Source organism: Pelodiscus sinensis, chromosome 1, assembly GCF_052426305.1.
Source record: "Pelodiscus sinensis isolate ZL-2025 chromosome 1, ASM5242630v1, whole genome shotgun sequence".
In the NCBI taxonomy this organism is placed as follows: domain Eukaryota; kingdom Metazoa; phylum Chordata; order Testudines; family Trionychidae; genus Pelodiscus; species Pelodiscus sinensis.
This window is the reverse complement of record NC_143052.1, coordinates 194,173,207-194,189,336: the sequence shown is the minus strand read 5'-3', so window position 1 is coordinate 194,189,336 and position 16,130 is coordinate 194,173,207. Positions and strand designations below refer to the sequence as shown.

The window sequence follows — 16,130 nt, the reverse complement described above, 5'->3', positions numbered from 1 at the left end:
ACCTGTGAAGCTGTGCTGCTGCACAGCTTAGAGGGAACACAGGGCAGAACCTCAGATGGTGCAAGCTGTCATAGCTTCACTGATATCAGTAGACATATTGCAGTTATCACCAGTTGAGGCTACTGAAAGCTAGAAAGTATGGGTGATAACTTCCTGTGCAGAAGGAGAGTGTGAGGTCTGTGTACCCCTTACATGCCAGTGAAGCCCTATTTTCAAGAAGTATTTATGTGGTGGATAGGGCTTGTGCTGGCCTTCCACACAGGGTTAGATTTCATCTAATGATCTTGCTTTGATAGCGGCCTTTCCGATGGAGCCTAAGACAGCTTTTCTCTCTGATAGAGGGGATGTGATGAAAGATCACATAGAAACTGTCAGCTATTTTGATTTTCAGAAAAGACAATATTTATATTATGTAAAAAAATCGAAATATTGACAATATTCTGGAAAATTGTTGGATTGTTTTGGTAAGATTAAAAAAAATCTTTTTTCATACCCTTGATCCACAATGTTCTTTACAGTAAAATATATTAAAAGACAGGCCTGGCAAACTAATGATATCAAAAATAAAATAAAACTTCTCCTTGGATGAACATCTAACGCTCCTTAAGTCCCAAATGGACTTTATGTAGTCTGTTCTTATTCTTGATGGGACATATTGTTGTCTTGACTTCGCTAATACATCCAACAAATGACTATAACAATCTCATAGACTCATGATTATTTAGTCATTTGAAAGCCACCAAATCTCTTCCACCCATTCCAGTAATAGACCCCTAGCCTCTGGATGAGTTACTGAAGTCCCCAAATCCTTATTTAAGGAAAGGTGGACCCAGCTGATGAACCTGACCATTCTTGGTTTTCAGACTTGAAAGAGTGCATGCCAACTATGATTTCAGGTACTTAGAGAATGGGTGATCAGGTGGCACTGTTTCTGTTTCCTGACTGGTTGACTGAAACATAAACAAAAAGAAGGAAAACAAAGCAATGCAAAGATGGCTGCATGGACAGTTTTGGCCCAAACTAATTCACATGACTATTCATCAAATTTTGCTTGTCATCAATGCTTTTGCAAACTAAGAAAACAATTTATAGAAAAATGAATATTCAGGGTATTGAACCCCATTAAGGCAAACTGGGCTTTTTAATGTTAGCTCTCATCTCCCCCAACTCTGTCTCTACTCAGTATTCTCTGATCTCCTATAGGAAATATTTTTCTCCGCTTACCATATATTTCTTAAGATTTCAATGAGCAGTTAGTCCCTGCCCCCCTTAGGCCCAGCTATACTATTTTAAACTGAAAAATGAAGATTCTCCTGTCTTTCCTGACCAGAACCCCAGCTATAACATGATGCAGAAAATGAATCATTTGTCCCAGATGCAATTTTTCTGGTTTTCCTTTTTGTTTTTAGCTTCCTTAAGACTGACAACTGGAAGACTTTATATCATGCTTCTGATACTTTTAAGACCAATATTAATATATCAGTGAAGTCTCTCAACTATGCTTCTTTTCTCTTTGGCTATATTATTGAACTTTCTAGATCTGTTTCTCCTTTGATCTTATTTTTGGGCAACCTTTCTTGAGCTCTATTATAGTGAGCAAGGTCAGTTCTTGCCAAGTTGGCCATTTTTAAGACCGCAAAAGAGATGTTTATTATGAATCTGTTGTCTGTAAGTCCTCACTTTAATTATGTACCCTGCAAAACTCTCATTGGGATAATGCAGGATTCTCTGGACCACTAATAAATAAGACATTTTTGTTTTAAGTTTCATTAATTGTAACACAAATCTTGAATTAGCCTATTACAACTATGTAGTTCACAGTATTGATTCTAGTTATTGTATTTTAATGTTTCAATTTTGTGACTGGTCTTCACATAATGAAAGGCAAAGTAGAAGCACAGATTGGTTTAGTTAGTGAGGCTGTAATTTACAGTTTTACTAAAAGACAAAAAAAAAATCAGTTCCTACAGTAAAGAAACACTTCAGAGCCTACATTGCATTGGAAGCATTAGAAACATAGTTTACTATTTTATTGAGAATCTCAGTAAATTATTTCACATGATTCTGTGTCTAAGCTATGACCTTCTAAAAGTGCCACCCTCTACTACTTGTCAACACATTAGTCATATAAAATTAAGCTGATGCCAAACGGATATCAACTACAGAAATGTATAATATTCTACTATGTTCTTCTATTGGTCTTGTTCCCCCCCCCCTGCTATGGATACTTTCTGCTGCTTTAAGACTGCAGAGGGCTAAAATTGACAGAAGCTTGTGATAGGGTTAATACTTTCCTCTGTTCTGCTCAGAGGCAGAGAAGGTTAGCAGAGGGATCAATGTGATTAAAGCTGAAGGAGAGGAAAGATGTGCCTGTCTGCTTGCTTGCTGCCTGGATGTGGTGGTTGAAGGGTGGTGTATATGTAGCCTGGTTTCTGCAGATCTGGGCTGGATAGTACCAGGGATGATCTTGTGCTTGCATTGGAAGATTTTTTCACCTGCGGATCTGCCTCTGCAAACCTGCTGGTGTCTCCCTGAGCTAACGACACACCTGGGCTTAAAGCACCCGCCTCCTCTTTTTCCTCTAGCTGCATCTTTCTGAAACAGAAAGCCAGCAAGCAAGTGTCAGTGGAGAACAGAAGCTAAAGGAGAGACAGATCACTTGCTTTAAGGACAATCAGACACATTCACGCAATCTCCAAGCAGCTACACACGGCTACCAGCAAAATAAGCTGGACTGATCTTCTCTCATAGCTTGCAGCTTTAACCTTGCAGTTGACAAACAGGGAAACAGAAAGCAAGGAAAAGAGTGGAAAGCTAAGCACATAGCTGGGAGGCTAGGAAGGAGCAGGGGCATGTGGATATTGGCTATCTTCTTGTTCCAGAGCATCTTGAATGGTGAGCAATATAATCATTTAGTTTGTGATTCATTTAATTTCAGCTAATTGGGAAGGGTGTCAAAGGGAATTGGATTTTTTTTTATCTTTTGTGTTTAAAGCATCGCAGTGGTTGTTAGCAGCTGTGGGGAGAAGGAAGAAATTGCTCTGTAATCATTTAAACTAGCTTACCTAGCAAAGTAAGTGCCCATAACCTAAGTGTGTTACTATATATCTTCCTCATTCAAAATAAAACTGTGCTTGATGAAATAGGGATAGATGCAATTTTTCTTTTTTGGCTGAAAATAATACAGAATTTTGCCAAGCTGAGCATCAATCTGTAAGAGCATACTGAGTGAATTTGAAGGTCTTGTACATTAAGCTTTTGGTTTTTGATTTTTTTGTCATGTTTTTATATATCAGTGCTTAAATAATCACATGATTTGACCAAAGTAATACAGGCTTTTTATTTAAGGAAAAATAATTTGAATTTTTCTTTTGCCATCATTTCTCTGAGAAGGTACCTGCTATGTGTTCAACACACTCATTTATGTAAAAATATGCACTCATAAGCATTACATCATCTAAAAAAGGTTGAAGACTCAGTGAAAGTTATGAAGGGAAAATAATCATGGGAAAACAATAAAGAAAAATCTTGTTTATGTACTCCCTTGCAACAGATAAATGTTTCCACAGTTTTTAATGTTATTAATACAGGTGAGGATTTACATATTTAATACTTAGACTTACATATGGTCAAAGACTATGTATCATCCTAAAATGCATATTGAATTCTACAACAGGTAAAATGCTCATAAATGTAGTATCTTACAGGATAGAAAACAGATCATGCTGTATACTGTGATGCTAGTTTATCCTATTATTTTGTCTTTCTATTTTCAAATTTGAGCACATAACACTGCCTAAAATTCATTTTACACTGATGGTTGAACTGTAAAGCTTTAGCACACAATTTTCAAAATAGGCACGGCAGATAGAATAGGAAAATGTTTCAAGAATGAATGAATGAATGAGGGAGAAGCACAGGGTAAAGTGTAATTTTTTCCCTTGGAAGATACAAATATAACTGAAGCCCCAAGCAAAGGGTGACAAATGAATGCTGGATGAGGGTGCTTTCACATTAGCTTAGGTATATACTAGATGAGAAAATACATTGACAGTCAAAGCAAATCCAGTATGAATATATAGAAATATCATAAAATTAAGGCAATAAAATATGAATCAGGAAGGAAGGAAGATAAAGAAGGAAGCAAGATGTATCTAGGTATATCTTTAAAATGTTTTGGTGCATAAGATACTGTATAATGCAATATGACCAAAATAACTCCCAAACTTTTTATTTTGAATTCCTTCTAGCTGTGAAGACATTGAAATAACTAGCATTAAGAATGTATTTATTTATTTTGTCAGATGGCATTGTAGTCATATACCTTAGAGATGAGATTTGCTTTCAATAACACGGGAAGGATCATTGTGAAAGTATATTCGCTGATCAGGTCTATTCAGTTAAACAAGGATTTGCATAGAAAATTAGAACTGCAACATCTGTGTCCAAAAATTGTGTCTTTGACAAACAGATATATATGTACCCTGCGCACACATCAATTCACAGCAGTTTAAATAGCAGGCTTTGAAGGTAGGCTACCTGAAAAAATAAATAAATAAAAATCTGCAATTCTGAAGAGCAATACATTATTTTTGTTTTCCTTTTAAGACTAAAATTGTATGAGAAACAGTTTCTGTCATTTACTCACGTAGACTGCAGCAATTTCTCAGTTTCAACATTCAGAAATTTGGACCAAAATTAAACAGAAAAAAAATTCAGAATACATAACACTCTAAATAGAAAAGATAAGTGCATTTTCCCAGATTTTATGCTGATCTACATATCTATGTATATGTGGTTGTTCATACATGGTATGTACACACCACAATTTTTTAAATTTTACAACATTAGAAATATCTAATGGATGGTTCTGTGAATATTTATTAACTTTAAGATGGTTTAAAACGGATATTTTGACATTAATTTTCAATGATAAAGTAGATGTAAGATACTAATCTCCCTCTCTCTCTCTTTCTGTATGCAGTTTCTTATATGTACCCACACAGAGTATGTAAACAAACATAAAATCTGGGAAGGCAATACTTCTGCATTTAGGGGAGCTAAGGATAAATATAAAATAATACATATGATAAGTGTTTCCTGAGGTAGTGTCTGGCTATATGTAAAACATCAAACTTCATTGTTACAGTGTTTTTAGTAATACTGTTGAAATTACAATACACTCTTCATGTGACCATGGCACAAAATTGGTGATATTTTGAAAATGATGAATACTTCTGTGTTTGAAGGAAAGTACAGTGTACACAAATGCATATGCTATATTTACATTTACGTGAATTGGTCTGCCTCAAGGTAGATAATATTATAGAATATGTGGCACTCTTTTATGATACTGTATAAAAATTAACTATTGAAGCTTGACTTGTTATTGCTGTTACTGACCTTCCTTTCAGAAGTCCCCTGGGAACTGTACTATATCTACTTTCAACACACATGCACTCTTGCCACACACATGTATGTGCATCTAATTATGTTCTAGATATATTATAAAATTAAATAAAAATCTAGTATCACAATTAACACTATTCATTTTAATTCCTTTTCTTACCTTTTTTGTTTAACACACATAGGGCCCAATCCTGAAATCTTTCTATATGACAAAATTTCTATTGGAGAGTCCATGAATTGGCCCCCTCTTGTCTTTCTATAATTTCTCAGCACAAATATCTCATCACAATACATGGCACCTTCACTAGATGGACTTACTGTGTGCAAAATATCTTACTTATCAGTGCTATAGAGTATTAGTCCACTTCACTATCAAAATAATAGGACTCTGAAACACAATTTCCAAATATTAAGTGTATTTTTATTGAAACCACTGATTCTATTTATGTAATACTCTTGGATTCTTAAAACCCGGGTAAAATATTATTAACCATAAATACAGGTCCATTGGAGAAGATGGAGGTACACTTTCAAAACAGTGACTTACGCTGCACAGCTCCAGCTGATAAGGACAATGATGGAGTTACAACTTGGAGCAACACACTGAGAATTTACCTCTTGTATTAGAATATGCTAGATGCAACATTTAAATGATTGTTATAAGTGTAAAAATCCATTTTAGTTCAGTCCCAATGAGTGTAGGCATACTTTATTGATTGATTCATGGAAAAATCATAAAGGTCAAACCTTTTTTTAACATATCTCAGAATGCCTGTACCCATGTGATACACTAGCTTATTTTAAATTTATAGTTAAACATATTATTGCTCTGCATATTCAAATGTCAGTGTTTCTTGGTAACATTTCAACATGTTGACATAAATATGCTGAAACCATTTCCAGGCTTCTCTTCCACTGCAATTCTTGTTTGCCTGTGGTCCATTGATCTTTGAAATCAGTGGATCACCAGGATGTACCCAATACAATACAGCTGACACTACAAATAAATTATCTTTAAAATGATTTCCATTTTATATTCAGAATGAATGAATCTCAGGGTGCACATGTCCATCTTTGATCTATCAAAGGAGTTTTACTAGCATATCCGACTGGATGCAGGACAAGAGCCAGACTGTAAACTGGGTTGGGGGCTGAGTGAACAGACAGAAAATATAATAAGGTACAAGAGGAATAATACTAGGAGCTCTTGCCACAAGAAACAATGCGCAGTATTGCTAGAAACAAACCAGAAGGCTATCATTTTTACTGGGATAAATGGGACTTGTGCCCCCATGGAAGGATTTTTTTTAAATAGCTGTGACACCAAAATATACTTTGAGTAGCCAAAACTTTGCTTTCAGGTAGTAAAATACTTTGTGTTGATATACAGTCATTGACATGTCTGTGGATAGCTCAATCTTACTGATTCATTTTGACCTTGTTACTTCTGAGGCTTTTAATTCTTTTCTTTCACTGAGTATTAGTTGGTCACTGAGTGATTAGAATGAAATTTACATTAACTAGACAGCTAGACAGAGTGCAACAGAAATCTATTCCTACACATCAAGAGAGATCTCATTTCTCTTTTTAGTGATATTCCAGAGTATGGCAATTACTGAACTTTTAAGAATTCCTGACCAGCTTCACCAAACATAAACTAAGATATATGATGACATGCTGCCTGCATGTTAGTGTGTCAGTGTCACAGGACACTAGTGGGCAGCAAACCACACAAGACTGGCAACACTTCAAAACAGTGTGAATAAACAGTCACTGAAAGGAGGATTTGAAGGTAGGCTGCCTTGCAGAGTCACTATCCCTTTTAATTTGCAGAGCTCACTGTTCTGTTTTCTTTTCCTCCTGGGAGCATTGAATAACGATTATTAATGACAAGAAGACTACAGGCGACATTTGTATTAAAGTTGAAAATAAGGTTGATTTCCACAAATAGCAAGAAGGTGTAGTGAGAGACTGGGGCTTGATTTAGCATACACTGAAGACAATGGTAAACCCCCCTTCACTTCAGTGATGCAGCAGCAGGCTTTTTGGGTATTAAAGGTCAGAGGAACTGGTGAGTGGGAAAACTAATGGATAGCCTGAGGTTGGTTGATTGATTTTAACCTGCCTACACTCAGCAGTTCCACACTGTATTGAATTATGTCATTTACAGAGGTAGCATTCAACTCCCCACACCATCATACATCAGGTCTTTTCTTTAATTGAAGCTAATGGGTGCTCAGCATTTTTGAAAATCAGACTCTCTATTTAGGTGCCTGAATTATGGACTTGGGAGCTTAATTTTATAGCTCCTTTTTGAAAATCTTGGTTTAAGCCTCTCTCAGCACCCCAAAGCTCAGGAAGGTGAGCCATAAATTATTCTCTAGATTGTTACAAAAGGTGTCTCTAGCAGGGCCAGGAATACAGGGCATGATTTTCAAGATGTTTGCAAAACAGTGTTATAAATGATCTGATACAACAGGGATGGACACCAGTACAAAACCTTAAACCAGAACAGTGTATATGTTTTAAGCAGTTGCTCTAGCTACAATTAGTATTATTTTTTAGAACTAATTGACATGCTTTTGGTCAAAATGTTTGTCAGAAGGTGATGTTTCAATAAAGCTGACATTTGTTGTAAAACTGTAACAAAACTGTATCAAATTTGTTTTGGGGGAAAAAAATCCTAGAAAACATGTTTTGCAAATTTTTAAACATCCAGTTTTACCATTTTCAGAATGAAAGGTTTTGATTTTTTCCCCCCAAATGACTTATTTTATATACAAATTTAAAAAATGTCAAAATTGAAACAAAATATTGCAAATGAATCAAATTGAAATCTTCTAATTGTTTTTTTTTTCAGAATTTTGTTTTGTGATTAAATTTGGAAATTTTGGCTTTTTTCCCCCTCCATTCAGAATGAGTGCGTGCATGTGTGTGTCTCTGTGTGGTGTCTTTTAAATCCTTTTTGAGACAGTAATCCATTTTCCAATCAACTCTTTTATTTCAAAGTGATATCATTGCTAATAATTTAGATCATAGGTCAAGATATTCATTCTGAGTTAGGAAAAAATTTCCCTTAAAGACGGATCATTGTATCCATGGTCCATCATGTGGGTCTTAGAGCTTCCATTGAAGAATCTTGTACTGGCTATAAATGGAGTGGAATGTTTTCTTTAAGTGTGTCTTTGGTTCTGATTTAGTATTGCAATTCCTATCGCATGGCAAAATGGACATTTCTTTAGAAGATGTGAGAATTTATTATCTTGCCCGGATTACTTAAAGTTGCAGCATATTTCCTGGTTTAAAAAAATATTCCTTATTTAAAGAGCCTAGCTTACTGGTATCATACATACCCTCTTGAATAATAAAGTTCACCGATGTATTCAAAACTATAAGATCCTGAATACCTACTCCAAGGTGAATGAGGGGGGAAGACTGTTATATTACTTATTTCAAAATGTAATTTGATATCTTTCAAGATCTCAATATATTGAAACCGTCTTTATTTATTTTAATATGTGCTTTATTTTTCCTCTGGTCTATTGAAAGATTTATTTTCTTGTATTATTTTATTACATACAACAAACCCCATCTTCTTAACCTTACTTATTTACAAAGCCATTTCATTTCATTAATCGATGGGCCTATACTATCTCATAGAAACCACGGTTAAAGTTTCAACAAAATGAAATGGAAGAAGCCTTTCAAAAGAGCCTTCCATATTAAAATATTCCAAAGCATTGAAGAAAATTAAAAGTAAAACATGCATTCCATAGCTATTTGTTACCTGGTGGTTTTTGCCCTTGATTTTACACACTGACCCCCAGCTATTGTTTGTTACTCATTTCTCGTGACTTTATAAATATTTTCTCCCTTTAAAGTAATGACTTAATCACCAGGACAAGAGAAAATAGGCTGCCTAAATATATCTCCTAGTGAAATGGGAGAACAGATATTAGGACAGAGACAGGAAGAAGGAAAGGCTAGTGGATGGATAGTCAGAATGACAGAGATTAACGAGTCTTGCCTGCGTCCCTATTTAAGTTATTTTTACTCAGGAGGCAGAGAGTAAGATTTAAGAATGAGCCAGCAGTCCTATTTATAGAAAGCCATTTTTAAATGCAGTGGCGATGAGAAAGAGAGGCACCTCCGCACTAAACGCCTGCATCCCTGGAGCTTCCTAGTAACTCAGAGAGAGAGCAGCGCAGCAAACTGTGCTGAATCACTGATCAGCCTATGTGCTGAACATTCTAGAAGGGCAGACCACCCATGAGCTCCGGAACACAGGAGAGCACGGGAACACTGCTGGGAGTGGCACTCGCGGTACATGTTTAGATGGCAGCTACAAAGCCAGATGCAAACAAACGGGAGTGCCGCAGCTCAGAGGCTATGTTGATGAAATACCATTCAAGGCACCTGAACGTGCGCTGCATCACCTAAGCTGAAGACCAAGCACACAGTTGTTAATCTAATGCTGTCAGTGTTACAAGCTGGGACAAAATTATATACCATATGTGTGATGACTTGGAAACTACTGTGTAAAGAAAAACAGGAAGCTTGCTCTCATGTCCAACCTTAGATGCTGTTGTCTCTTTACACTTAATTCCACATTAATCACATAACAAAGATTTGTCTTAAATTAGGGCACCTCTCTGTATTGTCAGAAAATATTGAAAATGATATTCCCACAGATTTCTTTTCTAATTTATTTTGAGATATGGGTAAAATAAATAATAACTTTAAAACCAAACAAACTGCCCTGAAAAGATGACTATGATAATAATAAGAAATTAGAGACACGATTTCTGGAGTGACCAGAAATATTCTAATGGGATGGACAGCATTGTTAATACACTCTGACCTGAATTAATATGCATTGCATTGAAGCTTTGAATCATCCGGTGTCTATGCATCTTTACTCATAGCTATGGCAATTATAAAGATAAAGGATAGACAGAGCAACTCCATGACAGGCATCTCCCAGGGTGTGAATTCCAGGGAAAAGAAATGCTGCCATGTTGTGTTTGCAAATGATTGACCTATGCTGAAATCTGCACACTAAGGACTTCTGCCTTTCCCAGTGCAGAGTGGCTGCACTCATTGTTTCATTTTTATAGTTGCCATAGTATGAAGAGACTTGATGTAAGTTGGGACTGGCTTGTTATCTTCTGTACTGCTCTTAACGAGTATTTTCATAACTGGCATATTTTAATTCCTATGAGGCTGCTAGTTGTTTAGTAGCATTGTTCTGTGATACTAAATGAGGGTTTAAGTGGGGAGTAAGGCTATATCTAGACTGCAGGCTTCTTTCGGAAGAAGCTTTTTTCAGAATAGACCTTCCGAAAAAATGTCTTCCGAACAAAAGTGTCCACACTGCAAAAGTGCATCGAAAAAGCGATCTGCTTTTTCGAAAGAGAGTGTCCAAATTGAATGGAAGCTCTCTCTTATGTAAGCTGTGGATGGAATGGCCACCAGGGCACCTGTGCTTTTTCCTCTTTTCTCTTCTTCTGAAAAAACTCGCTCTTCCCCATCCACACACACCTTTTTGCGAAAGAGCTCTTTCGCAAAAAGGCTTCTTCCTCATAGAATGAGGATTATCAGTGCTGGAAAAACCCCTCTGTTCTTTTGATTTTCTTGCGGAAGAATGCAATTGTGGGTGGCTGTTCCTCAAGTTTTGTCGGACTGTTTTTTCCGACAAAACTCTGTAGTATAGACATACCCTAAGTGTGTGAACCCGAGGAGATAAGCTGGCTCAGAAGAGCAGCCATACAGAGAAACACACAGAAGTTGTGTGTTTCTCTGTATGTTGTTATTTCAATATCCTCTGTGGGAGACAAGTAACACAGGGTGCATTTACACTTCTTCCGTAGCTCAAAATTAGCTACGCAATTTGAGCTACGCAAATTGTGTAGCTTATTTCAAGTGCATTTCAAAATAGAGTGCTATTCAGAAATGTTACCTGATCCATGTGGAATAAAGGTTACAGGAACATTAGAATAGTGTACCTGTTATTTTGAAAGCTATTTTTAAATAACAGGTGTGCTGTCAAGACATGGAAAATGCTATTTCGGGATAACAGAAGTATCCCGAAATAGCATCACTATCTAGGGTTACATCTAGACTGCAAGCCTCTTTCGAAAAAGAGCGTCTAGACTGCAAGCAGTACTTTCGAAAAAGCAAGCCGCTTTTTCGAAAGAAAGCACCCAGGCAGTCTGGATGCTCTCTTTTGAAAAAGCGCTGTTTGCATTCAAGAACGCCTTTTTTCAAAAGAGCACTTTCGAAAAAAGGCATTCTTCCTCGTGAAATGAGGTTTTCCGCCGTCGAAAGAAAAACCTCGTTCTTTCACTTTAATTTTGAAAGAACGCAGCTGTAGTCTAGACACAGGTGAAGTTTTTTCGAAAAAAGGCTACTTTTTTCGAAAAAACCCTTGAGTCTGGACACAGCCTAGATGTACCCACAGTGAGGTTAGTATTCCCTGAAAGGAGTCAGTTACCTGTTTTGTTAGACAATGGGAAGGGTATGTATAAAACTAGAAATGCTAGCCCTGGGTCTGATTGGTCTCCCCTCCCTGATGGGTTAGGCAATTGGAGGCCATTGTCCCCACTTGACTTCACCAATGTTATTTTTTACAGTTGAAAGCAGAGAGAGGGTTTTTAAAAATGCATTTAACCTGATGGAAAAATAAAAGTGCCATGGAGCAGCCATGAATAAAAATATTAAATTACATTTTCTCTAGGCCATGAGTGTGGACTGCCATGCTACTGCAGCAGCAAGGGATCAACTATCTTTGTGCACTTAAGCATGGTTTTAAGTCCTATTGAGTCAGAGGATGAAGAAGATTAAATGCAGATAGAGATTTGGAAGGAGGGAGTGGACTTTCAAATTATGTACTGGCTCAAACCAGGGCCAATAGAAATCTCTAAACACAATATAGGTGATTAGCTGACGCTGACTGTTGCTCTCTTGATTTCTGTTTGTTTCACCAGGACCAAAACACTCTTGGTGTGAGCACATAAAGACTGGGAGAACAGGACATGTGCCACAAAGGGGAAGTACTATGTGCTGTTCTGTGAGGTCAGGCTAGTGGTGGTGAAAGAGGAAAACCGGTTTTCGATATACACAAGAGACATGTTTTAAATCTGGCTCCCAAGGCGTGGGGATCTCTCCCTAGAATTGGAGAGTCTGCACTGGTGCTCCAACCTCTCTGCCTCTTCTCCCCCCCTCCCCAGAGGCTGGAGCGCACAAAATCTACTAGCATGGGCCCCCTGGGCTCTGGTGTGGGAAGTGGGAATGTGGGAAGTGTCTTTCTTTCTTCTCAGTCAGGGGCCACATCAGTGAGGGTTGGATATTTCTGTGGGTTAGTGGCTCCTGAGCCAAAAAAGGTTCCCCGCTCTTGTTACAGGTAGAAAAGGCCTATCCTAGTTTATCCTGCAAGAGGAATGAGGAGCACAGCACTGAATCCAACTACTACTAAAAATCATGCTCTAATGGTTTGTTCCTGTTTAGTTCCTGCCTTGCAGTTTGTTTAATTGTGTACCCTTCTGGACCTGGTGAGCCAGAAGTTGTTGGTAAAATTGAAACTTAATGATGCAATGTCATAATATCCACCCATTAATCTGGGGGTCCCTAAATAGGGTCTCGGTTATTTTAGGTATTTCTGGAAGTGTTTTTGGCATTTTAAAAAAAATTTCAGTCCACACTTTTAGCTTCACAAATTTAGGAATATATTCTTTCTCTTTCCTCTCAGTCTTACTGTATACTTGAAATATTTACCCCTACTCTCTATGCACTTGCGAAAAGGAACAGCTAACAGGGAGTTTGGAGAGGGAGTGCTCCAGGTAAAAGAGGAGTAAAAACGGGACCCTTGTGGTAAGTGGCTGTCTGGAGTGTGTGTTTGTGTGTGGGGGAGTTATTTGCTGTGTGCTGAGCTTGTGTTTGTCTGTTTGGTTGGTTGGTTGGTTTGTCTGAAGGAGCTTCTAAAAGGTTTGAAATCTAGAAGCCTCTGTTAATTGGCTGAGCGTCAGTCAGTGGGAGGGCTACCAGAGCTATATAAGCCTGTGACTCAGCGACCAGGGAGCTTGCAAACAGGAACAGCTAACAGGGAGTTTGGAGAGGGAGGTTAGAGGGCACTAGTGACTTCTGACCTTCTTTAAAACATAACGGCTGAGTCTACATTGGTACCCCTTTCCGGAAAAGGGATGGTAATGAGTCTGCCCTTTCCTGAAAGATAATGTTGAATCAAATGAAATAAAAATATTAAATGAATCAACATGTTTAATAGAATCGCTATGGATAGTAATTCCATGCTCCAATAATAAGAAATTAGCAGTAGGAATATATTACCGACCACCTGACCAGGACAGCGATACTGACATTGAAATGCTGAGGAAGATTAGAGAGGCTACCAAAATAAAGAACTCTATAATAATGGGGGATTTTAATTACCCCCATATTGACTGGATACATGTCACCTCAGGAAGAGAAGCGGAGATAAAATTTCTCAGTGGCTTAAATGACTGCTTCTTGGAGCAGCTGGTGCAGGAACCCACAAGGGGAGAGGCAATTCTCAATTTAGTCCTGAGTCGAGTGCAGGATCCCTGAAAGCTGCATGGAAACTTTTTAAAGACACCATAATAGAGGCCCAACTTAAATGTATACCCCAAATTAAAAAACATAGCAAGAGACCTAAAAAAGAATCATCGTGGCTTAACCACCATGTAAAAGAAGCAGTGAGGGACAAAAAGGCATCTTTTAAGAAGTGGAAGTCCAATCCTAGTGAGATAAATAGAAAAGAACATAAACACTGTCAAATCAAGTGTAAAAATTTAATAAGAAAAGCAAAAAAAGATTTTGAGGAACAGCTAGCCAAAAACTCAAAAAGAAATAACAAAATGTTTTTTAAGTACATTAGAAGCAGGAAACCTGCTAAAAAACGTGTGGGTCCCCTAGATGATCGAGCTATAAAACGAGTAATCAAGGACGATAAAGCCATTGCGGAGAAACTAAATGATTCAGTCTTCAGTCTTCATGGTTGAGGATGTTGGGGAGATTCCCAAATCTGCACTGTCTTTTGTGGGTGATGAATCTGAGGAACTGTCCTGGATTGAAGTGTCATTAGAGGAGGTTTTGGAACAAATAGAAAAACTTAATGATAACAAATCTCCGGGACCAGATGGCATTCATCCAAGGGTTCTAAAAGAACTCAAATGGGAAACTGCTGAGCTAATATCTGGGGTTTGTAACCTATCCCTTAAATCAGCTTCTGTACCTAATGACTGGAAGGTAGCCAATGTGACACCAATATTTAAAAAGGGCTCTAGAGGCGATCCCGGCAATTACAGACTAACTTCAGTACCGGGCAAATTAGTCGAAACAATAGTAAAGAATCAAATTGCGAAGCATGTAGAAGAACATAATTTGTTGGACAAAAGTCAGCATGGTTTCTGTAAAGGGAAATCCTGTCTTACTAATCTATTAGAGTTCTTTGAAGGGGTTAACAAACATGCGGACAAGGGGGATCCAGCAGATACAGTATACTTAGATTTTCAGAAAGCCTTTGACAAGGTCCCTCACCAAAGGCTCTTGTGTAAATTACATGGCCATGGGATAAGAGGGAAGGTCCTTTCTTGGATTGAGAACTGGTTAAAAGACAGGACACAAAGGGTAGGAATAAATGGTACATTTTCATAATGGAGAGGGGTAACTAGTGGTGTCCCCCAAGGGTCAGTCCTGGGATCAATCCTTTTCAACTTATTCATAAATGATCTAGAGAAAGGGGTAAGCAGTGAGGTAGTAAAGTTTGCAGATACCACCAAACTGTTTAGGATAGAAGCAGAGTGTGAGGGACTCCAAGAAGATCTCACCAAACTGAGTGATTGGGCAGCAAAATGGCAAATGAAATTTAATGTGGATAAGTGTAAAGTAATGCACATTGGGAAAAATAACCCCAACTATACGTACAGTATGATGGGGGCTAATTTGGCTACGACAAATCGGGAAAGAGATCTTGGCGTTATCGTGGACAGTTCTCTGAAAACTTCCACACAGTGTGCAGCAGCGGTCAAAAAGGCAAATAGGATGCTAGGAATTATTAAGAAAGGGATAGAAAATAAGACCCAGAATATCTTACTGCCCTTGTATAAAACTATGGTATGCCCACATCTTGAATACTGTGTACAGATGTGGTCTCCTCACCTCAAAAAAGATATTTTGGCCTTGGAAAGGGTTCAGAAAAGGGCAACTAAAATGATTAGGGGTTTGGAATGGGTCCCATAAGAGGAGAGGTTAAAGTGACTGGGACTTTTTAGTTTAGAAAAGAGGAGACTGAGGGAGAATATGATAGAGGTCTATAAAATCATGAGTGGTGTGGAGAGGGCCAATAAAGAAAAGTTATTTATTAGTTCCCTAAATAGAAGAACTAGAGGACACCAAATGAAATTAATAGGTAGCATGTTTAAAACTAATAAAAGAAAGTTCTTCTTCACACAGTGTGTAGTCAACCTGTGGAACTCCTTGCCAGAGGAGGCTGTGAAGGCTAGGACTATAATAGAGTTTAAAGAGAAGCTAGATAATTTCATGGAGGTTAGGTCCATAAAAGGCTATTAGCCAGGGGATAAAATGGTGTCCTTGGCCTCTGTTTGTCAGAGGCTGGAGAGGGATGGCAGGAGACAAATCCCTTGATCATTGTCTTTAGTCCATCCTCTCTGGGTACCTGGTGCTGG

The 16,130-nt window shown here is 37.8% G+C and overlaps 1 protein-coding gene across 1 annotated transcript in view; it reads left to right on the top strand.

Annotated features, from left to right (window-relative positions):
• The first annotated feature begins 2,307 nt into the window (after positions 1-2,307).
• Positions 2,308-16,130, top strand: part of DSCAM (DS cell adhesion molecule) — a 697,767-nt gene continuing 683,944 nt past the window's right edge. Inside the window, exon 1 of the mRNA XM_075912112.2 lies at positions 2,308-2,895. Within this exon, the coding sequence (XP_075768227.1) occupies positions 2,853-2,895 (43 nt within the window). The 5' untranslated portion in view covers positions 2,308-2,852. The remainder of the gene's footprint in view (positions 2,896-16,130) is intronic.